Genomic DNA, 27,335 nt, shown 5'->3' on the forward strand with positions numbered 1-27,335 from the left:
GGTTTGGTGGGGGCCTGGACGGGTGGTGCCGCCTTCCTGCAGCCAGCTCCCTGCTGTTGTCTAGGTGGAGGCTGCTGCTGAGACTGTGCGGGGGCGGAGGAAGCCACAGGGGGGTGCCCTCGGCAATGAGCAGGTGGAGCAGCTGCTCAGCAAGAATGACACGGTAGGTTATGCCCAATTTGATCCTCAGGTCACCCTGGCTGTTCACCAAAGTAGACCTCTTTGAAGCCCAGAGGATGATCTAGATTGGAGCATAGGTAAGGGGACTCCACCTCTTTTAGGGTATTGGAGTCTCGACCGCAACACTGTGATGGTCATCTTCCCGCAGTGGGTACATGACTCATCCATGAAAGCATATATATATTTTTGGGACGTTCTGCTTTATACCCGCACTGCGGGGCAGAGCGCGCGATGCAAATCTCGCGTGCCAATGTGGATTGGCTCATTTAGTTTTTACTCAAAGGTGATAAGGCTCTCAGGCGAGATCCTAATTCATCGGGACGTGATGTTGTACGTGAAAGACTGAAAGGGAACTACATCCACTAATTGTGTTTGCACTGTTTTAGCCTCTAGAGGACGCTGTGGTGGGTAAACAGTTGACAGTCAAGATCAAGTTCCAGAACCTACTGTCACAAGTGTTGAAGAACGTTTTGTTTCATATAAAGCAGGGGTTTTCAAACTCGGTCCTGGAGGACCACTGTCCTGCAGAGTTTAGCTCCAACCCCAGTTAAAAACCTGAACCAGCTAATCAAGGTCTAATTAGGCATACTAGAAACTTCCAGGCAGGTGTGTTGAGGCAAGTTGGAGCTAAACTCTGCAGGACAGTGGCCCTCCAGGACCGAGTTTGGAGACACTTGGTATAGAAAGACTGGGAACGCAGAGCATCAGAAAGATTACATATGGGTAAGACTTTAAGCATTTAATTCCATGTTAACAGCTGGAGAGGAGAGAGAAAATGGCATTTATTTATTTATTTATTTTTGTCTCAGCTGACAGGTGAGATAATAAGTGGGTTTGAATTTTTACCTTCATCATTAAAGCCTGGGCTAAAATATGGATAGAGTTTCTCAGTGAAAGTCTGACCAGTGAAAGAGTAGATATGAGAGCTGGAGTCCACATCATAAAAAGAGACCAGACCCTCCTCATAATCCACAAACACTCCCACCTTCTCAGGTTTCACTCTCAGCGATAAAGAGACAGATGGACTTTCACAAGCTTTATATTGATTCTCATTCCTCAGAATCACAGTCCAAACACCATTCTCAGGTTTCAGCCAGATAGTCCCCTTCCTGTTAATGGATTCTCTGGCCACTCCTAAACCCCACTTAGTCTTTCCCTTCACCTGCACCTCATAGTAAAATCTCCCTGAACTGAATCCCTCCTTTGCCAGTACACAATAACTCTTATCTAATCTCTTTGGGTTTTTTGGGACGTTCTGCTTAATGTCTCCATGACAGACTTGTTTTCCATCATCAGACAGGATGAGATATGGATGTGCAGTATCAGGATCCAGAGTCACATCCACTGAGAGAGATCAGACATTATCAATCAACTTCAGAACAAACATTTTCAGATGTACAGTATATAATACAGATTATTACAGTGTTATGTTATATTGTGTATTGAGGAAAATGGTGTCAATCACACTGTACCTGCAAACTTCTGTACACACTTCAACCCTGTGAACACAGATGACAATATAATGATGAATTATTTATAGGAATAATCTCAGATTAATTGAATTATTGAGTTAACATTAATAGAACTTTACATAGACAGGGTTAGTTGTGTTATGCTTACATTTATGAAATAGTGTGATCCTTTACAAACTGAACTTAAATTGGATTTAACCCATAATATTCCTTGAAAAAAATACTATATTTGATATTCACATACCAGTTTGACTGAGCTTTTCCTTTAGTGTCTCGCTGTATAGAGTCACAGCTCTATAAAGAGAGTTCACATTCACATCAGAGTCAATCCGGATCTCAGTCCAGTTTGTGGTGTGTGGACGACTGCACAGGGATGAGCACATCTACAGCAGGAGAGAGGACTGTTAAATATGTTATTTTTTATATTTAAAGTTAATATGTTTTACACAGTACCTTTCAAATGCCGTTTTTTTTTATTACATTATGTCTCTTTAGTACAATTTCTAAAAGACTAGTACAAATAAAATGGTCAATCAGCTCATCAGGTTTGGTAACAGAGAGTTTGTCCTGTAATATTGTACATAATTAGACAGATGTTCTCAGACCTGTATGACATGAAGATGATCATCAGCGTGTGAGAGCTGCTCCAGCTCAGTTATTTCCTGCTGCAGCTCAGTGATTTCCTGCTGCAGCTCTTTAATGAGATCTTCACCCTGTTTCTCTGCTTCTTTCTGCTGTTTCTCCATCATCTTTAGCAGCTCAGACTGACATCTCTCAATGGAGCGGATCAGATCAGTGAAGATCTCAACACTGGATGATTTCTCTTGCTCTATGTTTTTCTGATAAATCAAATCAATTAGTAGATTCATCTATTAAGTTTTATCCATTTAACTGAGAACATTTTTAAGCAGATTCAAATATTATAATGCATTATCAATTTTACAATGTTTACAAAACTTCTACTCACCTTTCTCAGCTCTACTGAGTCCTGGATCTCTTCAATCCTCTTTATTCTGTCCTGGATCATCTGATGAACGTCAGTTTGTCTCTTAGCCAAATTAATCTACATACAGAGAAAAACAGATAACTTCATCCTCTGAAAAAAAAAAAAAAAAAAATGAATTCAAAATTTTGTGTCTTTTAGTTAAAGGGTTAGTTCACCCAAAAATGTTCCACCCAAAAATTATCCCATGATTTACTCACCCTCAAGCCCCTTGGAGCCGTGTGGATTACTATTATGATGGATGGATGTGCTTTTTTGGTCTTCAAAATCTTGGTTACTCTTCACTCCCATTATAAAGTTTGGAAGAGCCAGAATATTTTTTAATATAACTCAGATTGTGTCTGACAAAAGAAAGTCATATATACACCTAGGATGGCATGAGGGTGAGTAAATTATAGGACAGTTTTCATTTTTGGGTGAACTAACCTTTTAATGTCTTTGAGGATAACATTTTTATTCTTAAAAGTTGACAAGATCAGCTTTGAGCAGATATATAATAATAATTAAAAAAACAATTAGCAGTTTAAAGGTAGGGTAGGCAATTTCAGAGAGGCTAGCAATAGCAAGCTAGCTTCGAAAGCATATGATCCATTACAATAATAATGAACGTAAACAACTTACGGAGCTCTTACTTGTACCACCTGACTGCTGCAGATTCATTAGTGTGGACATAGAAACGCATAAATCTGAGTCTGAGAACAGCTCCGGGTAGAACATCACGGGTTGCCATCTCTTAATTACAGTTACATACAACCATCACATCCGCCATCTGGAGTGCCTTAATTTCCAACAGAGGGCACTCCTCCTGACTCCTGGGCTTTATGAACATGAACATCCCATTATGAACTTCATTTTCCAGTATCCATTGTCTGTTCTCATTATTGTATGATTTCGCTCAGCTGTGTGTGATTACCCTTGTTGAAGTCTGCCTATTTAAGCCCTGTGTTTTTATTCTCAGTTTGCATAGTCTTGTTTTGTGTTACACTGCTATTCTGAGCACCTGTATTCTGGTTTCCCTTGTGTCTTGGTCATCGGCCATTACACTCCCCTCTCCTTTAGGAACCTCACTAACAGCATTGTCAGTATCATTGGCTTTCCCTGGTACATACAGGACAACAAATCGAAAGGGCTGCATGGCCAAGTACCATCAAGTAATTTTGCTTTTTGGGTCCTTCATCTTCTCCAACCACTGTAGAGCCTTATGGTCAGTTTCCACAATAAACTGTCTCCCAGCAGATAATATTTTAGGGAATCTAGAGCCCATTTCACAGCCAAGCACTCCTTTTCGATTGTAGAATATCAGACTTCTCTTGGGAAGAGGTTATGGCTAATACAAGCCACAAGTTGATGTTCATTGGGTGGCCCTTGCAGTAGCATGGCTCCAATGCCTTGATCAGAAGCATCTGTTTGCACAATAAATGGTTTATTAAAGTCAGGATTATGCAACACAGGGTCCTCACCCAAGGCAGTCTGGATGTCTTAGAAAGCCGTCATTGCTTCCTCAGACCACTGAAGTCAGTTGGGGCATCTTGAGCCCACCATATCCGTTAAGGCTGCTGCTCTGCCATAGAAATTGGGAATAAATCGGTTATAAAAGACTGCCATACCAAGGAATGATCTTAATTCTTTACGTGTTTGAGGTAAAAGACACTGTTGAATGAATTGGACCTTCTTCATTTGGGGTCTGACCACCCCTTTACCAAAGATGTAGCCCAGATATTCAATTTCAGTTCGGGCCACAGCACATTTAAGTGGATTGATGGTGAGGCCGGCTTGTTGGAGTCTCCGCAGAATTTCTTTAAGGGATTGTGGGTGCTGTTCCCAAGTGTCACTGTAGATAACATGTCATCTAAATAGGCAGCTGTAACAGACAAACCATGCAATATCTGGGCCATGAGCCTCTGAAAAGTGGCTGGAGCCCCATGCAGGCCAAAAGGAAGGACCCGAAAATGAAATAGCCCCCATGGGGTTCTAAAGGCAGTCAACTCTCTAGATCAGAGGTCTCCAAACTTGGTCCTGGAGGGCCACTGTCCTGCAAACTTTAGCTCCAACCCCAATTAAACACACTTGAATCAGCTAATCAAGGTCTCACTAGGCATACAAGAAACTGGTGTCAAGCAGGTGTGTTGGAGCTGGTTGGAGCTAATCTCTGCAGGACAGTGGCCCTCCAGGACTGAGTTTGCTCTAGACGCCTGCCCAAGATTGAGGAGTGAGAGGAATTTGCTATTATATCCTTTGGCGAGGTCAATGGTGGTACTAGCTTTGTCCTAGGCAGTCAATTAGGTCACTTATATGAAGAGTTGGGTAAGAATCAAACTTAGAGACAGAGTTCAGGTATCGAAAATCAATACAGAATAAGTATATATAATAAGTATACTTAAGGTTTCATCATTTTTTGGAACTAAAACCACTAGGTCACCACTCACTCTTAGAAGGCTCGATGATTCCCAATGTCAGCATCAGATCAATCTCTTTCCTCAAGGAGGCCTGTAAACTCTCAGGTATTTGATAACCTATCTTTTTAACAAAAGCATCACTTTTCAACGCAATCTCATGGTAAATAAATGTGGAAGTTCCTGGATACTCAGAAAAAAGGTAAGGGTGGCAAAGAGCTCTCTCACCTGTGATTGGTGATCCTTTGGCAAATTATATATATTAAAACATTCTGAGACTGGCTGAGGCAAATATTGGTCTTCCAGTTCCTCTTTCTCCATCACCTTTTGAATCATCAGGACTTGTGGCTCTTTCTCAGGATGAGGAATCCACTCCTTAAGCAATACTTTACTAGGCTGGTCCAGGCCTGGTGTGGCAATTTCATAAGTGGTGGGTCCAAGCTTCCGCTTGATCTCAAATGGACCCTGCCATTTCGCCAATAGTTTGCTCCCTTGACTCGGCAACATCACCAACACTTTCTGGCCAGGGTTAAAACACAAGTTGACCGATCATACCATGATTTCTGGTACCTTAGTGCTTTAGCTATGTGAGTTTGAGCCAGTTTCATCATTGCCTCCAATGTTTCCTCATCTGCACGACGTAAGAGATAACATTCACAGGGTCCCTGCTACCCTGTGTTCCTTTCCACAGTTCTCGAAGCAGGGTCAAAGGACCTCTCACCTCATGTCCATATAATAATTTAAAAGGAGAAAACCCAGCGGAGGTCTGGGGAACTTCTCTGTATGCAAACAGGAGGTAGGTCAACCACTGGTGCCTGACTCACTGATGAACTTCAGAAGCATTTGTTGTAATGTTTGATTGAAATGCTCTGTAAGGCCATCTGTTTGTGGATGGTAAGGAGTTGTACGTAAACTCTTGATACCAAGAAGTTTATACACCTGCTTTAAGAGAGTGGACATAAAGTGCCTTGATCAGTATGAATTTGACATGGTAACCCAACTCTGGAAAAGAGTTGTATCAAGCATGTTGCTACATACTTGGCTTTAACATCAGGAACACTTCGGGATATCTGGTCACATAATCAGTTATGACAAGCATAAATCGATTTCCAGCTTGACTCCTTTCTACAGGCCCAACAATATTCATACCCTCTCAAATGGTGTACCAATGATTGGTAGAGGTTGTAGTGGAGCTTTGTAAGGGCTTTTTTCACTGACACTCAGGACAACTCTTACATTATTGAGTCACATCCCTCCTTAGTCCGGGCCAATAGAAGTGTCTTTTTATTCGAGCTAAGGTCTTATGTTTTCCTAGGTGGCTAGCCCAGGGAACAGAATGGCTCAACTTGAGGATTACCTCTCAAACACATTGTGGCACGACAAGCTGTTTTATGGACTCAAAATGGTGATAAAGAATTCCTTGTTGGAATAAATACCTTTCGGCAGAGTCATTGTCCTCAGCATGCCCTGGTGACTACAACATTGCAAAGCTGTTCAGGCTGCAGTAAATCCAAAAGTACTGTTAGATCATTTCTCAGAATCACAGGATAAAGCAAATTATCTGCTACCCTGATGTCCAGGAGATAAGTCTGTCTCTGTACTTTGATCTAAAGATCCACGGTGGGTAACAGTTTCTCATCGCCATAGACACAGCATATCAGTTTCTTGTCAGAAGGATTAATCATGGCAGGTGAAACAAACTGTCTATGTAACAAATTCTGGTCACTGCCAGTGTCAACTAGAGCACAGAGTTCTTTACCACTTATTTCTATGGTGGTCATCTTCAAGGACAGTCCACTCTTTCCAGGAACTGCATTAGTTCTGGGCACATAACACACTTGAGAGAGCTTGACAATATTCTTTGGGCAAACATGTTTGATATGACCCTCTTGGCTACACAAGTAAAAAATAGGCACTTTCTTAGGTGTCTTAAATGATGTCACAGACTCGGATTTTCCTCCTATGGGATGCTTACCAGTGGAGTAGTACTGGGACTGATGATGGATATGCTGTTTACGAGACTCTCTGCCACACTGCCAACTCCATGGCTGGCATAACAAATGTTAATCATAACAAATGTTAATCATAACAAATGTTAATCATACCACAGAAGAAATATGCATATGTCGGTGCAGTGTGAATTCTTTATGAACAGGGAATTTAGTTTTATAATACTTCATTTAAAAAAGTTACACTCATAGGCCCAGATTTACTAATAGCTTGGCCAGAGCAAACTCTTTTTTGGCATTAAAAAAACTGTCAGGCTTTACTAAAGACAGTGAAAAATTGGTGCTGAAAAGGTGTGGACAGGGTTATTTTTGTGGCTTATCTTATTGCATATGCATTTGTAGGAGTTTCCCTTTTAGATGCAAAATTTATGGGAGGAGAGTATTCAAATTAATCATGCAAGGTGATTTACTAAGGTTTGCACTAGTCAATTTACTGGTATTATTTTGCGGCATTTTTTATTGCCCGCCAAAAAAAACATGTCTTAAACGAGACTTAATTTGGTCTGCTTTTGGTAGATTGCGTTGGTCATTATGGAAATGATCCGGCTCGTCTGGGTTCTTTAATTTGCATGTCGTCAGTAGATAATGAGCAAAACTTTCCACTCCCATCAGCGCTTTTTAGGTATTGCGGTCTAACACTAATTTGCCTTGATTAGTAAATCTGGCCCTTACTGTACAAAAATAACCAGGAACAGCCAATCATCCTTAAAAGGTTATAGGGGTTAAAATGTTTAGTTTTTAACTCTTTACCTTCTTGTCTTGACTCTCCTCCTCTATAGGAACAGTGTTGTGAGTCCTGTGTTCTCCTTCAGTGCAGAACATACAAACACACGTCTGATCATCTCTGCAGAACATCTCCAGAGGTTTCTCGTGTTTCTGGCATATATAATCCTCCAGATTTTTCACAGCATTGATTAGAGTGTGTTTCTTTAGATGAGGGACTCTGAAATGAGGCTCTAGATGATCATCACAGTAAGAGCTTTGACACGTCAGGCAGGACTTCACAGCTTTCTGCTTTCTTTCATCACAGAAGTCACAGAACACCTCAGATTCTCCTAGTTTGAGCTTCTCCTTAAAGTGTTGCACAACCTCTCTGAGTGTTGTATTAATCTTGAGATCAGGTCTTTTGCTGAATATTTCTTTACAGAATGGACAGAAGCAGGTCTGTGTGTTCGTCCAGCACTCGCTCAGGCAGGTTCTGCAGAAGTTGTGTCCACATGGAGTGGTGACTGGATCAGTGAACACTTCCAGACAGATGGAGCACTGGAGCTCCTCATTTAGTGCTGGACCACTGGAGGATGCCATGACTGAAAAGATAAATAATGGAAATATATCATCTACATTGCTGAAAAGAGCAACTTTCATTATGCAATTTATGGACCTCCATAGCCTGGGGGTGCTTAATGATGGGGGATGTCTGCGAGTGAATTGGAGCAAGTAACCCCTTTTTATTGTCTCTAAAACCCAATTTGACATGCCAGGAATGGCTTTCCAAGTCTCGCTCCTGGCAGCAAGGGGTACGAGAGCCACAGATCTACAGAGCAATAGCTTGCTGCACTGTGGCGAGAGGCTCACGCTTGCAGCAGGATTGTGGTGTTTGTTTTTTATTTGGCTCGCTTTGACAGCGAGGAAGTCGGGGCACGCATACCAATGGTGGGGAGGACCCAGTACCGACAACAAACACAGCGCCTTCAATGCTCTGAACTGAACAGAGGGTTGGGAGGTGAAAACATGGTCACTTAGCCCCCTCCTCCTTGTGCCCAAAGCATCAGTGACTACTTGGGCTTCTCAAAATGAGAATAAAAGTATTCTCGTTGCTTTATAACGTTAAGGTTGAACCACTGTAGTCACGTTAACTATTTTAACAATGTTTTTGCTACTTTTCTGGACCTTGAATGTGGTAATTTCGTTGCTTTCTATGGAGGATAAAAAAAAACTCTTGGATTTCATCAAAAATATCTTAATTTGTGTTCTGAAGATGAAAGAAGGTCTTACGGGAGTAGCTAGCTACTATTGACAAAAAATTCATTTTTGGGTGAACTAACCCTTTAAGATTATTGACAAGTCATCACTTTTCTTTCTTTTTTGATAATTGGAATAGAATTTCAAAACATTCTGCTATGAATATTTTTCTATTGATCTATTAGTCTGCCTTTACATTGCTTTAATGCGTTATTTTAACATGTTATATTCTGTCCCGTGCAGAATCCAGCATATATGCCCTTCCGAAGCTTTGCAGCATCCAGTTGGCCGTCGGTCCTCTTTGCATCACGAGAAACAACAGTTTTATTAAATGGATTATATAGGCTGTAGCCTAGAAAGCGGGCCAAGACCACTCCCTTTTCAGTCACTAAAACGCTGCCAATTTTTCAGTTCATTGCGATCTCACACAATGTTCCTTTATATTCTGTGAAGCTGCCAACAATGCACAATAAATCGCTTAATTACATTGTGTCTTACTTTGCGTACTTGCTATTGAGAAACGCCCGTTCGCTTGCTTTATTCCTGAATGAATCAGCCGTTTGAACGAATCGATTGAATGAAATATTCAGTGACAAAGACTGTGGATGCCGCTGAATTTTGTTGATACTGATTTCATTTGATTGATAACTTATTCTTCCTGATTGTGTCTTATTATTCTAACTCAATTTATAAATATAAATGTATCAGTTTGACACAACAGATGACATTTATCATTTTAAGGAGTCAAATATGGCCTCATAATGGCAAGGTTAATTTTTGTCATTGATCAGAAGGTGCTTTTAAATTTTTGACTTTGCTCCTAGATTTTTTTAAATGATAAGCATAAGTGCTCCTAAAAACAAATATAAGTGTAGATCCCTGTTCATGCTATTAAACTACTGAACAAGCTCTGAAAGAAGATTTCCATCTCTTACCTGTGAGTGAATATCAGATCTGGTTGTTAATTTCAGAGTTTCAGAAATGTTGTTTGTTGAAGCTGTTCATCTGTTTAGTTTCACTTTCACTGAAGCCTTTTGCAGTGATGTCACATAGTCCCCTATAATCATGAATATGGAACAGTTCATAATTCACCCCTGCTCAGTGTGTAACAGTGTAAGAAACGTTTATAATATCAAGTTATCACAGTTTACACAAATGCAGTTGATAGAAAGACGCACACTACACATGTTTCACAGTGAAGTCTTCTGTGATTTCCTGGGTCTGGCACAAAGGTAAAACAACACAAAATATAAAGCTATTTGACAAGTAGCAAAAAATAAATAAATAAATAAATAAATGAAGGCATGTTAAACAATGTGTGTACACAAAGTTCAATATTTTATAAGTTTAAATCCATGCATCATCTGGTCGATCACCTTTACGCAAAGAAAATCAATATATTAAATGAATTTGACAATATATAGAATAATATATTGTGTTAATATATTACAATAAAATTAATAATACTTAAGGAATTACCACTTTTCAAATATTGAAAAATATATCATAATGTATGTAATTTTATATTCAGTAATACACTTCATAATATATAGATGTACATGTGATAAGATATAGTACTGCATATATAAATATATTGCAGATACATTAACTCATGCATTATAAACACACACATATATAGAAATATATAATGTAATGTATTTCTTATTACATGTTTCATATTTTCAAGCTAGTTAACAATAGCACAGGCACACCTGCATGGTGTTTGGCCAATCGTCAACCTAACCACAGGCACAAATATATCAAAAAGTATTACAAATTACAAATACTTACTCATCAAATGTATTTAAATAAAATACAAAACACTACTGTGAAAAATGTATTCGATTAAAATACAAGTAATTTGTAATTTTAAAATACAAAAATACAAACAAAATTTACTCGCAGTCAGCTGAAGTGTGAGAGTAACAGTGGAGTTTGATACACGTAAGAGAGAGTTGCTCTCAGTTGTTAAGCACTAACAATTATTTAATAGTAGAATTCAAGTGAGAAATAATACAGAAATTGAATAATCAAATGTAAAAACACTGCACAGTCCTCACTGTATAAATTAAATATAGATTGATGAGCCTTATAAAGATACTAAAGTTATTCACTCCGGAGCAGTGAGTGATTTTGTCTTTTTCTTTTGTTGCTTGAATAAAATTAATGACAGACGGCAGCAGGTTTATTAGGCTGCTGTCACTTTAAGAACGAACGCACGGACCGAATATACTGACACACATCCAGTTTTCACCCAAATGGTTACATTAATTCAAGACACGACTGACTGTTTTCACCCGCAGTTTAATCAGAATGTTATCTTTATTACTTGACCCAGCCGCCTGCGGATATAACTGCGATCCGCACATCAGTGCACGTCACTCTTTAGCTAGCAAGTCAATTCACAAGTTCAAATCTTCCATCTTTATAATGACATTTAGTGAACAATATCTATTTTAGATACTAGTTTGACTGAGCACAAAAGCAGCTTCTTTACTTGCTCCTGACCTTGTTCACAATAAGCATGCTGGAATGGATCCAACAGATGTGTCACGTGATTTACTTGCATCTTGTCAAAAAACTGTGATAGGCTATTTGGTAGTCCTATTAAAGGCGGGGTAGGTGATTTGTGCCAGAAATATTTTTTTGTTATGCTGGTTGAAAGTCTCTTCACATCCTGATTGCAATTGTAATGTTTTGTGCTTTGAGATATGAGGTAGTTTAACGCCGTCTCTCGTGATGCTTTTGTTTGCTCCCTGCTGTTGGAGAGGGTGGGATCTTATGCTTTCAAAGCTAGCTCGCTATTGCTTGCCTCTCCGAAAACTACCCTACCTTCAAGCCTGGTGATGAAAGTTTGACTAAGTATTTTAAATACAAAGTATTTAATTAGAAATTACATTTGATTTTGTTTTTTGTTAAAGAAAATCAAATTACAAAACACTCAAAAGTAATGCGTATCTTAAATACATTTAATTAAAATACTGCCCATCTCTAACCACAACAAGACATACCAGAAAACCTTTTAAATTCCAAAATATTACAACATTAAACATGCACAGATCTCTGACAGAAATAACATTTAATTTTAATTTTTACTCTTCTTTAACACGAAAAAGCAAAGCAAGCTATTCTAGCTCATTCTGTGAATGTGTGTACGTGTGTACTTTCACATTTATATGGGAACATGTATGTGCAATATATGTACACAATAAAGGATAAACATTTATGAATATTACATGCAATGCTATTTTTTGATATTTTCTTAATATTTTATATGTATCAATATATAGCCAAGCCATACAGGGTCAATGCATATATTGCAGTATATTGAAAAATATAAGCACTAGTTTCCCATTCCAAGTCTTCTGAAGTCATCATGGTTAAATAAGGAACAGACTAAATTAATTCCCTCCATCTTAGCTCTCAACTGTAATTTAGATTTGAGAGTAGCAGCTGAGAGAAAATGAACTTTGTATGGTGATTATCAGTTAAATATACACTAGAAATTTCTTTTAGAACAAAAATGATTTGCATCTTTTTAGTTTTCCTAATTTCTGTCCTGTTATAAAAGGGTTTTGCCTTAACTTCAGCTTTGCTTTTACTTGAATCAAAACACTGCAGGTGAATTCAGTTCATCACAAAAAGAAGCTCTACATCCACTGATTGTGTTTGTACTGTTTTAGCCTCTAGAGGACTCTGTGGTGGGTAAACAGTTGACAGTCAAGATCAAGTTCCAGAACCTACTGTCACAAGTGTTGAAGAACGTTTTTTTCCGTATAAAGCAGGGGTTTTCAAACTCTGTCCTGTAGGACCACTGTCCTGCAGAGTTTAGCTCCAACCCCAGTTAAACACCTGAACCAGCTAATCAAGGTCTAATTAGGCATACTAGAAACTTCCAGGCAGGTGTGTTGAGGCAAGTTGGAGCTAAACTCTGCAGGACAGTGGCCCTCCAGGACCGAGTTTGGAGACACAGATTGGGAATGTAAATTTTCATAGCAGATTTGAAAAGCAAAAGCAAAATATTAATGGAAGATAAGCAAACAAATCATTGTGTTGATTAGAAAATATAGACTCCAAAATGGCCATTCAAATGTAACTGTGATGATACATTTCACAACATATAACAAATATTTAATTATAATTAATGGGTTTTTTAGGGCCTTTTTATTTACATATTCTAAAAACAGTATGTTTTCAAATTTTATTTTATTCATTTATTCGTTTCAGTTGACAGGTGTGATGATCAGTGGGTTTGAGTTTTTAGAATTAAAGCCTGGGTAAAAATATGGATAGAGTTTCTCAGTGAAAGTCTGACCAGTGTAAGAGTAGATATGAGAGCTGGAGCTCACATCATAAAAAGAGACCAGACCCTCCTCATAATCCACAAACACTCCCACCTTCTCAAGTTTCACTTTCAGAGATAAAGAGACAGATGGACTTTCACAAGCTTTATATCGATTCTCATTCCTCTGAATCACAGTCCAGAATCCATTATCAGGACCCAGTGTGATCTTCACCTTCCTGTTAATGGATTCTCTGGCCACTCCTAAACTCCACTCAGTCTTTCCCTTCACCTGCACCTCATAGTAAAATCTCCCTGAACTGAATCCCTGCTTTGACAGAACACAAAAACAGACATCAAATCTCTTTGGGTTTTCTGGGACGTCCTGCTTAATGTCTCCAGTACTGACTTGTTTTCCATAATCAGACAGGATGAGATATGGATTCGCTGTATCAGGATCCAGAGTCACATCCACTGAGAGAGATCAGACATTATCAATCAACTTCAGAACAAACATTTTCAGATGTACAGTATATAATACAGATTATAAACGAAGTATTGAAGTGTATTGAAGAAAATGGTGTCAATCACTGTACCTGCATACTTCTGTACACACTTCAACTCTGTGGACACAGATGACAATATAATAATGAATTATTAATAGAAATAATTTCAGTAAGTTTATCTCTATTAACAGCATCAGTAGAATGTAAATGTTGATCGTCCATCACTTTGTAAAACATAATGCAGAATGAGTTTACAGTAAATATACTGTAATGGACGTTTATGAGACAAAGATAATGAGGATTTAAGAGAGTGTGAAGCTTGTCTTTTTTTATCAAAGCTCTATTATTAATAATTCAGTAAAAATGTGTTATTTGAGCTGTAAAGTGTCTAAATTGTCCTTGTGAGGGGCGGATCTTTTTAGACAGATTATGTATTTTATAGTTTGTATACGGATAGTTGCATCCTTTCCTTGCCATTAAAGTAATACTGCTCTAATATGAATTAACATTAATAGAACTTTACATAGACAGGGTTGTGTTGTGATTACAGTGTGATCCTTTACAAACTGAACTTAAAGCTGCAGTCCGTAAGTTTTGCCTCTTTGTCGCCATCTCTGTTTTATACCTGCAGTTATTAGCGGAATTATCATTTTATACTTTTTTATACTTTATGTGGGTTTTGCGTCGGCACGGCTCCTCAGAGCTGATGAATCTAATGTTTGCTGTCAATCACCACATCGGTGTGGATCCTAAACTTTGGAATCACAGATTCTACGTCTTGTTAGTATGACCAAAATAAGAATTTTCAATGGAAAATGTCATCTGAACAAGTAACATGTCCGCCACTTTTGTTCTGACCAAAACACAATAAATTGCACTGCCAGTGGTGACTAAATCTAACGATCGGTTAGCTCGGATAACGTCAAGTCCTTGCAAATTATTATTATTGTTACACACTATATTGCCAAAAGTATTGGGACACCCCTCCAAATCTTTGAATTCAGGTGTTCCAATCACTTCCATGGCCACAGGTGTATAAAATCAAGCACCTAGGCATGCAGACTGCTTCTACAAACATTTGTGAGAGAATGGGTCACTCTCAGGAGCTCAGTGAATTCAAGCGTGGTACCGTGATAGGTTGCCACCTGTGCAATAAGTCCATCCATGAAATTTCCTCACTACTAAATATTCCACGGTCAACTGTTAGTGGTATCATAACAAAGTGGAAGCAATTGGGAACAACAGCAACTCTACTATGGTAGGCCACGTAAAATCACAGAGCGGGGTCAGCACGTGCTGACAATAGCTACAGACCTCCAAACTTCATGTGGCCTTCAGATTAGCTCAAGAACAGTGCATAGAGAGCTTCATGGAATGGGTTTCCATGGCCGAGCAGCTGCATCCAAGCCTTACATCACCAAGTGCAATGCAAAGCGTCGGATGCAGTGGTGTAAAGCACACCGCCACTGGACTCTAGAGCAGTGGAGACGTGTTCTCTGGAGTGACCAATCATACTTCTCTGTCTGGCAATCCGATGGACGAGTCTGGGTTTGGTGGTTGCCAGGAGAACGGTACTTGCCTGACTGTGAAAGTTTGGTGGAGGGGGATTATGGTGTGGGGTTGTTTTTCAGGGGTTGGGCTTGACCCTTAGTTCCAGTGAAAGGAACTCTTAATGCTTCAGCATACCAAGACATTTTGGACAATTTCATGCTCCCATCTTTGTGGGAACAGTTTGGGGATGGCCCCTACCTGTTCCAACATGACTGCGCACCAGTGCACAAAGCAAGGTCCATAAAGACATGGATGAGCGAGTTTGGTGTGGAGGAACTGGACTGGCCTGCACAGAGTCCTGACCTCAACCCAATAGAACACCTTTGGGATGAATTAGAGCGGAGACTGCGAGCCAGGCCTTCTCGCCAACATCACTTCCTGACCTCACAAATGCGCTTCTAGAAGAATGGTCAAAAATTCCCATAAACACACTCCTAAACCTTGTGGAAAGCCTTCCCAGTAGAGTTGAGGCTGTTGTAGGCTGCAAAGGATGGGCCAACTCCATATTAAACCCTACGGATTAAGAATGGGATGTCATTAAAGTTCATGTGCACCTGAAGCATCCTCACATGAAGAAACTGAAAAATATAACTAGTAACATCGATCTGAAGCAGCTTGTAAAAGGACCCACAAGAATAACTAGATCGTCTGAAAAACAAATTGATTTAATTTTTACAAATAAACCTGATCACTTATTTAAGACTTTTAATATGATTACAGAATTGTCAGATCATAATTTAACCTTTAGTAAGAAAACTGACAAAGAAGAGGTTTAGCCATCAGACTATGAATAGAAAAACATGGAATTTTAGAATACCAAAAAGTGATTTAAACCACTTAAAAGGGGGATTAGAAGATATAAAGTGGGAAGAACATTTTTCTCAAAATTGTGTCAAAATTGTGTTGAAAGCGATATAAATTCTAATGGATGTTATTCAAACTACTGTGAATAGTTTTATGAGACAAGTCAAAAGCAGACCAAGGAAGAAAAATTGGCTAAATGTAAATATTTGGTCACTTATGAAACAAAGAGGTAACGCACTGAAACAGTTTTTAAAATCTAAGATGGAATGTGAGAAGTGAAATTTTAATAAATTAAGAAATAGAGTAATAAACGAGATTAGAAAAACAAAAGCACATTTTTACATTTCTATAATAGAGCAGGGAAAAGGAAATACTAAACTGATATGGGAAAATTTGAGAAATTTAACAGGAAAATGTAAAAAAATCAGTGAGAAATATAGAACTAGAGATAGAAGGAAAACAAATTAGCGATTATGCTATGATAGCAAATACTTTTAATAATCATTTTGTAGATGTAATAAGTGTTCTTACTAAGTCTACTTGTCTAGATATTCCATGTATTGAATCGATGGATGGTGTCTTGTCCAAGTTTACTCTTAAAAAGGTGTCAAATAGAGAAGTTGATAGAATAATTAGTTCTCTTAAAAATTCAACAGCTAAAGATAAATATGGATTAGATACTCTTTTCTTAAAAACTCATAAAGAATTATTTACCGGACCTCTAACTCAGATTATTAATCTATCGATAGCACAAGGAATTTTTCCTTCGTTATGTGGTTTAAATCTTATCTAGAAAATAGAAAACAATGTGTACGGGTTATAAATGCGACATCAGATTACTTGGATTATAATATTGGGGTTTTGTAAGGTTCTATTTTAGGTCCATTATTCTTTTATATGTATGTAAATGATTTACCAAATGTATGTCCTCCAGATGTTATTTGTCAAATGTACGGATGATGTTGTGTTGTATGTACATGCAAAAAGTCAACAACAGGCTGCACAGAAATTGACTGACACCATAAATCAAGTTGCACAATGGATTATCAATTCACATTTGCATCTTAATGTCAGAAAAACTGTTTGTATGTTTTTTAGATTATGATGTGAAAGCAGATGTATTTGTCCAGGAACATAAACTTGAGGTTGTACATGAATTTAAATATTTAGGATTACTACTGGATTCTCAACTTTCTTAAAAAAAACATGTGAAGAAAGTGGTAAATACAGCGAAATATAATCTAGCAAATTTCAGATTTATTAGAAATAGTTTGACTAACATAGCAGCAGTTTTATTCATCATGAATTCAATGATTTTTCCTCATATTACATATTGCATGACTACCTGGACTCAAACATATAACTCTTTTCTTAAACCAGTTGAAATTATTTTTAGTTTTCACCATTGAAACATATTAACTAAGTTTTCTATTTTGAGTTGAGAAAATTTGATTCAATTTGCTGATTTGGTACTTATTTTTAAGATCTTAAACGGTTTTGCACCACCTGTTTTTAAGGATTATATAGATCAGAAAAAAGGATGATATACACGTGCCGGTAGTAGAGGTGATTGTAATGTGCCATTTAGAAGAACTACCTTTGGTCAATTATCTTTTGCTTGTAAAGGAACACATGAGTGGAAAAGACTCCCAGTAGAGCTGAAAGAATTAAAACATTTAACAGGAAACTGTGGTTTCTCGCAAAAACTGAAAACATGGTTATTGACCCATCAAAATTGTAATCATTTATAGTGACTTATGGATATGGTATGGTGGTCTGCTCTCATATTTTCTTTTTGTTCTTAATTTGGTGTATTAATATTTTTTGTTGATATGTTTTTCTTCCTGTCCTTAACATCAACCTGCTAAAAGGTACTACTAATGAAAATTAGCCAGTGTTGGCTAAATCTGGTGCATTTTACATATTGTATGTATTATTAATGTGCATTGTCCCTGATTAAATAAAATGAAAATGAAAATGAAATGATATAGCCTACTAGCTGGGACTCCTTCATGTAAAAAGACATGATGTGGTGCAAAGATGAACGGTTGCATGCTCAAATTTCTCGTGGAAACCCACCAGTACCACCCGAATAAGAAAACATTATAAGCTTATGGTTGTGAATTGGGCTAAGGTAAGAAGATAGTTTTGAACACTGGCCGGTTATGTACTTGCTCAAAAATTGATTTTAGATCATTTTAACCAAAAAGAGTTGCGGACTGCAGCTTTAAATTGCATTTAACCCATAATATTCCTTGAAAAAATATTTTCTTAGTTACTGACAAAAAAAAAACTACTGTATTTGATATTCACATACCAGTTTGCCTGATTTTTTTATTCAGTGTCTCTTGAGTTTTCCTCAGTAGAGTCACAACTCTATACAGAGAGTTCGCATTCACATCAGAGTCAATCCTGATCTCAGTCCAGTTCTTGGTGTGTGGAAGACTGAACAGGAATGAGCACATCTACAGCAGGAGAGAGGACTGTTAAATATGTTATTTTTTATATTTAAAGTTAATATATTTTACTGGGTACCTTTCTAACACAGTTAACTATTAACTATTTTTTCAAATTTGACTATTTATGTTTTTATTACTTTATATGTCTCTTTTGTACAATTTCTAAAAGACTAGTACAAATAAAATGGTCAATCAGCTCATCAGGTTTGGTAACAGTGTTTGTCCTGTAATACAGTACATGATTAGACAGATGTTCACAGACCTGTATGAGGTGGAGATGATCGTCAGTGTGTGAGAGCTGCTCCAGCTCAGTGTTTCTCTTCTTCAGCTCAGTGATTTCCTGCTGCAGCTCTTTAATGAGATCTTCAGCCTGTTTCTCTGCTGCTTTCTGCTGTTCCTCCATCATCTTCAGCTGCTCAGACTGACATCTCTCAAAGGAGCGGATCAGATCTGTGAAGAGCTCAACACTGAAGGACTTCTCTTTCTCTGTGTTTCTCTGATAAATGAGATCAATTAGTAGATTCATGTCACTGGCCCACCGGTGGGCCCATTTGCCACTGCATATTTAAAACAATTATATCCTATACTTAACCTGATCTAATGTTGACAAACTATATATCATTCGAAAGCTTACAAACTCAAGATTCATCCTGTGAAAACTATTTTGAAATCGGAAAATGGTACTTTAAATTCTTTTAGTAAGCTCTTCTCGTAGTGTGTGGTGTCAGGTTTTGTATTACAAAATTTATTTTAACTACTTTATAATAAAAATCTTTTCTAATCTTGACAAAACACTTATCGTTGGAAAGTCTCATGGTTCCATATCTGCCAACTGTTTTGTGATATTTGGACAGAAATGTATAAATTTGTTACAGGACAATGCATAAAAAAAAAAAAATCAATAGAATGTCCATGAAACCCGGTGGCTATTTTTGGTACAGCGCCTAAACAAAATCTCATAGGAACTTCAATTTTTGTGATATCAACATAAAATTTGGAACACAAATTGGTTAGATAGTAATTTTAGAGTAAAAATTATTTTGTAAAATATATATTTTATATAAAATATAAAATATTTAGTACAGTACATTTGATTTACAGTAAATTTAAACTTCCATAACTTTCATTTTTTGAAGTGATTTTATTTGAGCAATAATCTGCTGACTGTCTTCTTTAAAACGAGACCAAACTTATTTCTATATTCCAAAGCATTCTTCAACCAATTAAGTTTGGAAAGTGCATTTTTAAGTATATTCTCAAAAAGGGGGATGACAGTTAACAGATTAAGTTTTATAAATTTAATCCAGAACATTTATTAAGCAGATATTATATTATAATGCATTATCAATTTTACAATGTTTTAACTTCTACTCACCTTTCTCAGCTCTACTGAGTCCTGGATCTCTTGAATCTTTTTTATTCTGTCCTGTATCATCTGATGATGTCTATTAGCCAAATTAATCTACATACAGAGAAAAACAGATAACTTCATCCTCTGAAAAAATATCTCATTAAAAGAGCAAATTAATTTAAAATTTTGTGGCTTTTAGTTAATGTCTATGAGGATAACATTTTTATTCTTAAAAGTTTTAGCAGCTATATAATAAAAAACAATTTGCAGCGTAAAGGCAGGGTAGGTGATTTGGTTAAAAAAAAAAGAAAATTTATGCTGGTTGAAAGTCTCTTCACATCACTAGGAGCCCGTCCACACGGAGACACGTTTAGCTGTATACGCCAAAATTTTGTACCGTAGGCGTTTAGTCCAGACGGATCCGGTGTATAGACCTTATGTAGCTCCGCCCCTTTTCAGCGCTGCGCTCGTTGTCTTTTGACATATACAGAGCTACCGTGAAAACGGAAGTTCAAAGACAATATTCTAAAGATGGCGGCGCGCTTGTTTCTCTGGTAAATAAGACTCCGTCTTTTGAGTATTTAACTGAAAACATGCAATGGCTTAATTACAGTTTACATGCATTACATTGGCCAGTTGTTGGCTGTGTCTCATCACCTTAAGTTAAGTGGTCTAAATGTATTTATATGTTTCTGTCAGGACCACTATTGTCAAATATGATTGATAATTGCATAGAGTTTGTATTGGCAGGATTCTGTTCTGGGCAAGAACTCCCTGCACATCCATGCAGCCTAGTAGGGATAAGAGCAGGGAGCGCAGCAATAACGCCCCTAGGGTAAACAGAACAGAACCAATATACAGATATAATTAATGTCAATAATTTAACATGTACACATTTTTCAAAAATTAGTTTGATTCAGGGGAATCATAAAGCCAACCCTGACTGAAGAGAGGAGGAGCTGGGGATGGAGGAGGGTAATTAGCTTCTGAGAAACGTGATAGCTGCTGATAATACTGAGGAGCTTATATATGGATGCTGTGATAGGCGTCGTATTCCTATAGGTAGACGTGAGTCACCTGGGAGTCAGCTGATGCGAGCTTGACTGGCATGACCTGCCAGAACTGACGCTAATGCTGGATATTTATAACTTTTGTGGAAGGCCTAGGACCATAAAATGTTTGTCCAATCATATCCCTCAGTCTGTGTTTCAATGGCAACATTATTAAAGCTGGAATGAATCTGCAGCAGTCCGGTGGTTTACGTTCATTATTATTTAATGTTATGTCCTTCACGTCTATTGCGATCTCAGAATTCAGGCCAGCTGATAATACCTAGAATATCAAAATCAACCGCAGGCAGTAGATCCTTCTCCTATTTGGCACCTAAACTCTGGAACAATCTTCCTAGCATTGTTCGGGAAGCAGACACACTCTGTCAGTTTAAATCTAGACTAAAAACACATCTCTTTAACCTGGCATACACATAACACATTATCAATTTATATTTTCAAATCCGTTAAAGGATTATTAGGCTGCATAAGTTAGGTCAGCCGGAACCAGGAACACTTCCTATAACACCAGATGTACTCCTTACATCAGAAGATGAATGGCATCTACGCTAATATTAGTCTTTCTGTTTATCCCGAGGTTTACCGTAGTCAACCGGATCCGGGCCGTATCCAGGTGAGATCGAGGACCTGCGCCTTGACATGACCACAACGCACCCCTGAAGTATCAGCAGAGATTGAGTCAACTAGATCATCCACTGTGAAGGCCTCATCGACACGACAGCCAGTGACACAGCTCCTCAACAAACCGTCCATACCGGCGTGATGAATACGATCCTCAACTGGATTGAACTGGAATAAATACTTTGAATGTTGCGATCCTATCGGACTTATGATAGCTACCTGAATCGTAACAAAGCACTGTTCGCCAGAGGAGAACTGGCCCCCCGACTAAGCCTGGTTTCTCCCAAGGTTGTTTTTTCTCTCCATTTTAACACCTATTTGTCACCTGATGCCACCTGTTGGAGGGGGCGTGGCTTTAGAGACGCTCTGAAGGGAGGGTGGGATCTCATGCTTTCAAAGCTAACTCGCTATTGCTAGCCTCTCCGAAAATGATCTACCCTTGGGTAGGCAATTTCAAAAAAGGCTAGCAATAGCAAGATAGTCTTTGAAAGCATGAGATCCCACCCTCAAGAACGTCTCCAAATAACCACGAGAGACTGCGTTAAATTACCTCATGTCTCAAAGCACATAACATTACAATAATAATGAATACAAACAACTTACAGAGCTCTTACTTGTACCACCTGACTGCTGCAGATTCATTTTGCCGTTGATAGTGTTGACATAGAAACGCATAAATCAGAGTCTGAGGACATGAACAGCTCGGTTAGAATGTCACAGGTTGCCATCTTGTAATTACGGTTACAGCTGTCACATCCGCCAGCTGGAGTGCCTTAATCTCCACGGAGGGCACTCCTCCTTATTCTTGGGCTTTTCCATTATGAACTTCACTTCCCAGTATCCATTGTCTGTTCTAATGTTTGTTTAACTAGTGTGCATCAAGCTCCGGTGGCCATGTAGCATGGTTTCCAGTCCGATGGTTCCAAATCCAGAATCTTCAGACATCATGGTCACCACGCCAGAGTCTCCAGCCGTCAAGGTGGCCACGCCAGAGCTAAACTGTCTGCCTTTCCTGTCATGACCACAGAAGTTGTCCCTAAAATCACTACCTGCCTAGATATGACCACGGTGGTCGTCCCTGAGCTCTCTGCCTGTCCTGTCACGACCATGAAGCTTGCCTATGAACTTTGAACTGTCTGCATAGATACGACCATGGAGGTCACCTATGAACAATGAATCTGTCCTGTCAGAACCATCTAGGTCACCTATGAACTCCCTGCCTAAGTTGTCTCAGCCAGAGAGGCCGTTCTATGGTCCCGAGACTCTGCCATAGAGGCCAAGCTTAAAGCCTCTGCTTGCTTTGTCATGGACATTACTCCTGACTTTCCTGACTGCCCTGTTATGGCCACGGAGACCATTACTGAACGTTCTGCCTTTTTTGACACAGCCCTAGAGGCCAACTCTAACTTCTCTGCCCGCAGCTGAATCATACATCCATTTTCCAAACCGCTGGTCCAATGTGGCTACAGCATAATATCATACAGGTATAAATTCTTTTTTACTTGATTATTAAATAGTTTAGTAAAGGTTTATACATGCTAATTTCCATGCCAATGAACAAAAACTGCCCGACGGCCGACCGTCGGTTTGGTGTGTTCCTGCCTTTAATTTTTTTTTGTTTCGTTTTATTTAGTAACTTTTAGGAGGGTGTACTCATTTTTGCTACACAACATTTTATCATCTTGATAAGAAAATCTTATTTTCCTGAATAATTTTGACATGTTTCTTTGGTAATTGATCTCTAAAGAACCCTAACATGTCTTCTAAGTAATCGCTGACTTTCAGAGGAGGGGGTATACCCATTTATGCTGTGCACTGTATGTTGACAGGCAGGTGGGAAATTGTATCAGACTGAATACAATGATTAGACGAACATTTTTTGGTCCTGAGATTTCCACAGAAGATATATGCATCTGTCGATGCAGTGTGAATTAGATTTATGAGTGTTAGCCTTTCTGCAAAAATGACACTTCAAAATTATTTTAAAAAGAAATAATAAACTTTGACCAAACAAATTGTTGGATAAAGTCCAAATAAATATTTTTAAGCAGTTTTATAACACTTAATTTAAAAAAAAAGCTTTACACTCTTACTGTTCAAAAATAACCAGGAACAGCCAATGTGTCATCATTATAAAGTTATAAAGCTTACAAGGGTTAAAGTGTTTTGTCTGTAACTCTTTACCTTCTTCTCTCGACTCTCCTCCTCTATAGGAACAGTGTTGTGATTCCTGTGTTCTCCTTCAGTGCAGGACAGACAAACACACGTCTGATCATCTCTGCAGAACATCTCCAGAGGTCTCTCGTGTTTCTGGCATATATAATCCTCCAGGTTTTCCACAGCGTTGATCAGTTTGTGTTTCTTTAGACGTGGGACTCTGAGATGAGGCTCCAGATGATCATCACAGTAAGAGCTTTGACACGTCAGGCAGGACTTCACAGCTTTCTGCTTTCTTTCATCACTGAAGTCACAGAACACCTCAGATTCTGCTCGTTTGCGCTTCTCAAAGTGTTGCACAACCTCTCTGAGTGTTGTATTAATCTTGAGGTCAGGTCTTCTGCTGAATTTTTCTTTACAGAATGGACAGAAGCAGTTCCGAGAGCTTGTCCAACACTTGCTCAGGCAGGTTCTACAGAAGTTGTGTCCACATGGAGTGCTGACTGGATCAGTGAACACTTCCAGACAGATGGAGCACTGGAGCTCCTTATTTATTGCTGAACCACTGGAGAATGCCATGACTGAAAAGATAAGTAATGACAATAGGAAGGAAAGGAACTTTCATAATACTAGTTCTGTGCACTGAGTAATATAGTTTATGTTCTAAACTGGATGTTGCATGTCTAAAAAATATTACTAAAAACTATTATAACAACTATGAACCACTGTCAAGCAGTCAAAGCAGGCATACATGACTGCAGTCTCTGAGTGCCTCCATCACTAACCCTAACCTCACTGAGCCTATAAGCTCCACCTCTAACTTCCAGTCTGAGACTGCAGGCCTGATGCTTCATACGGCTGTAGTTAGATCTATTGGGCTGCAGAAGAAGAATCTAAATACAGAAACTAAATATGTGTTTCTGGGAGCCACAGTTCAGCAGATGTAATCGGTTTTTACAACAACATCATGAAAAGGTCTTTTTACATATAAAAGACAACACAGAAACTATTTTTTTTTTTAAACAAATAGCCCACTAAATAAACGTGTAAACACCAGGTGCCATTTTTCTTTAAAAGACTTGTGACTTGTACTAGAAAAATCATCATTCTGATTTTTAATTCTGATTTTTTCATTTTGCCACCAATTCAGGTACTTCCTGTTTCTAAACAGTCTAAAGTTTGACATGACCCCAAATAATCAAACATTTATTTACAGCCCAAAAAAACAAAAACAAAATGACATGCAGTACTTCTACCAACAATCTGATGCTGCTTCATGCTATTGAACTACTGAACAAGCTCTTACATTTCCATCATTTACCTGTGAGTGAATATCAGATCTAGTCGTTGATTTCAGAGTTTCTGAAATGAAGTGCTGTTTGATGAAGCGTCTTGTTCATCTGTTAATTTCACTTTCACTGAAGTCTTTTACACACTTGCAGTGATGCTATAGATCCGCCCATAATCATGAATATGGAAAAGTTCATAATTCATCCCTGCTGAGATTGTAAAAGTGTTAGAAACTTTTAGAATATCAAGTTTTCACAGTTTACACAATTGCAGCTTGATAGAAACGACACACTAAACACATTCACAGTGAAATCTTCTGTTATTTCCTGGGTCTTAAATCTCCTTTATAAAGCTTTACGAGGCATGAATAGTCCTCACTTTAGATGAGCTCACAAAAATAGTTAACTGACCACTTCTAAATGTTTTGTAACTACCTGATTTAATCATGAATTACAGTAGGAATATGTATTAATAAAGCATTTATTAACACACTGAGTAACTATTACTATATGTCTAAATAATAAGATGTATAAATGTATGTTTAAATAGTTTATTAATCATTTACTTACACTTTATAAATTATCTTATGAACCACTGACAACTCCTAAATAACTGGTTTGTAAATAATGTAATACTTAATTTAGAAATGATAAATTGATCATTAATAAAGTATGAAAATACAATTATTAAACACATTATAGATATGCTTATAAATCAAGAACAAAGCATTTATAGGTGTATTTATAAACTGCTTATTAATGTCTATTAATGCTTTATAAATTATGAACTAACTATTTACTAATGCTTAACTAATGCTTCATAGCGTGAGTTATTCTGAAGTGTTACCGAAGCGAAAAATAAATGAAGGCATGTTAAAAAAAGAAGAAAAAAAAGTGTGTACACAAATTCTAATATTTGATAAGTTGACATGGCAGTTATTCTTACAGTTATCAGATTATTCAAGTTTCTTTAATGTTGTTTTCTTTTCATGACATTTGTCTGCAGTACGTTACAAGAAAGATTGTTTTTTAAATCACTCAAGAGTTGCTTTAAAAGTCACTTGCTTTAATTACTATGCTATACATTATTTTCAAAATCACTGTTTTTCTTTACAGTATAATTTTATTAGTCATTGCAGTCATAACATTTTTTATTTGAAGTCACAACAGTTCAGCAGGGTGAGTGAATGAAAACTATTTAATTTATATATTTTGTGCATTTATTTTATGATTATTTAATGTGTAATTATATAAAATGACAGTCATAAAGTTGATATGGGATGAAGACTGAAGATGAAATGTAGAAACAGGTTTATTTAAACAGAGAAGATAAGGGAGCGCAACGGTGTATAAAACATACAACAACCGACAATCAACTGAGAAGAAAACGGTACTTAAGTACTGAATCAACAAAGATAATTATCAACAAATCAACAAAGATAACAAGATATCAATGAATCAAGATAAGATAATTGATCAAACACAGCTGAACTCAACAAACTCCTAATGACAGTGACCATGGCAAGTACGGGAATACAGACAAAGAAACACATGAACAGGAACGATATCCCTGTGGCGAAGATGTAAACAGCCGATGGCACAGCCACAGACCCAGTGCTCCACGGTGTCAACAGCCCACAGCGGAGTCAAAGGAGGGAGGAGCCAAGATGTTGTGGTGGCTGACAGTATCTGGGGGATGACCGACGAATACTGAGCTGGTGGATTCGAAGGCACAGACTGAAGGCTGATGGAGCAGAGCGATGTCGCAGGTACTGTTGTGGCCAGTCTGCAGTGCTCTAAGTTGTTTCAGATGTCCTCTTAAAGAAAGCTCTCAGAAGTTCCAGGTCTTCAGGAGATAATCTTTATTGCCAGGCAACAAAGTGAGATGCTAGCTCCACATCTGATCTCTACAGCATGAAACAGCATGTTTTATATGTTTTTCTTATCACTACAGGTCCAATGGGGATTCCTCTAGCTGTCTTTTTCTTTTAGCTCCACCCTGGCATTTTGCCACCATTGTTTATGAATCCTCATACATTTCAGTTATATTGGTGGAAAGTCCCCGGTCGTTCTATTTTTTAAAAGCATTAATTTAATGGCCATTTTTGGTACTTTCCACAGCTTGTTATTGTTCCCATACATTGAATGCATTTCTTTTTGGTACTTTCCATGCAGTAAACCTGGTATTTTCCAGTGTTATTTCACACAGGCTATTTCTACGGTTAA

General features: G+C 37.9%; 1 protein-coding gene and 1 pseudogene across 1 annotated transcript; both read right to left on the reverse strand.

The window, feature by feature from the left end:
- Positions 1–985: 985 nt before the first annotated feature.
- Positions 986–19,029, reverse strand: LOC127504472 (E3 ubiquitin-protein ligase TRIM21-like; annotated as a pseudogene).
- On the reverse strand, positions 11,974–25,218 carry LOC127504468 (E3 ubiquitin-protein ligase TRIM39-like). The gene is made up of 7 exons (XM_051879075.1): positions 25,142–25,218; positions 23,848–24,401; positions 19,997–20,083; positions 18,884–19,117; positions 18,480–18,627; positions 13,898–13,924; positions 11,974–13,775 (listed from the first exon to the last, which is right to left on the reverse strand). The coding sequence occupies exons 2-7, from the start codon at positions 24,397–24,399 to the stop codon at positions 13,243–13,245; spliced, it is 1,581 nt and encodes a 526-aa protein (XP_051735035.1). The 5' UTR covers positions 24,400–24,401; positions 25,142–25,218; the 3' UTR covers positions 11,974–13,242.
- Positions 25,219–27,335: the final 2,117 nt, after the last annotated feature.

Source organism: Ctenopharyngodon idella, chromosome 22 (assembly GCF_019924925.1).
Source record: "Ctenopharyngodon idella isolate HZGC_01 chromosome 22, HZGC01, whole genome shotgun sequence".
NCBI lineage: Eukaryota > Metazoa > Chordata > Actinopteri > Cypriniformes > Xenocyprididae > Ctenopharyngodon > Ctenopharyngodon idella.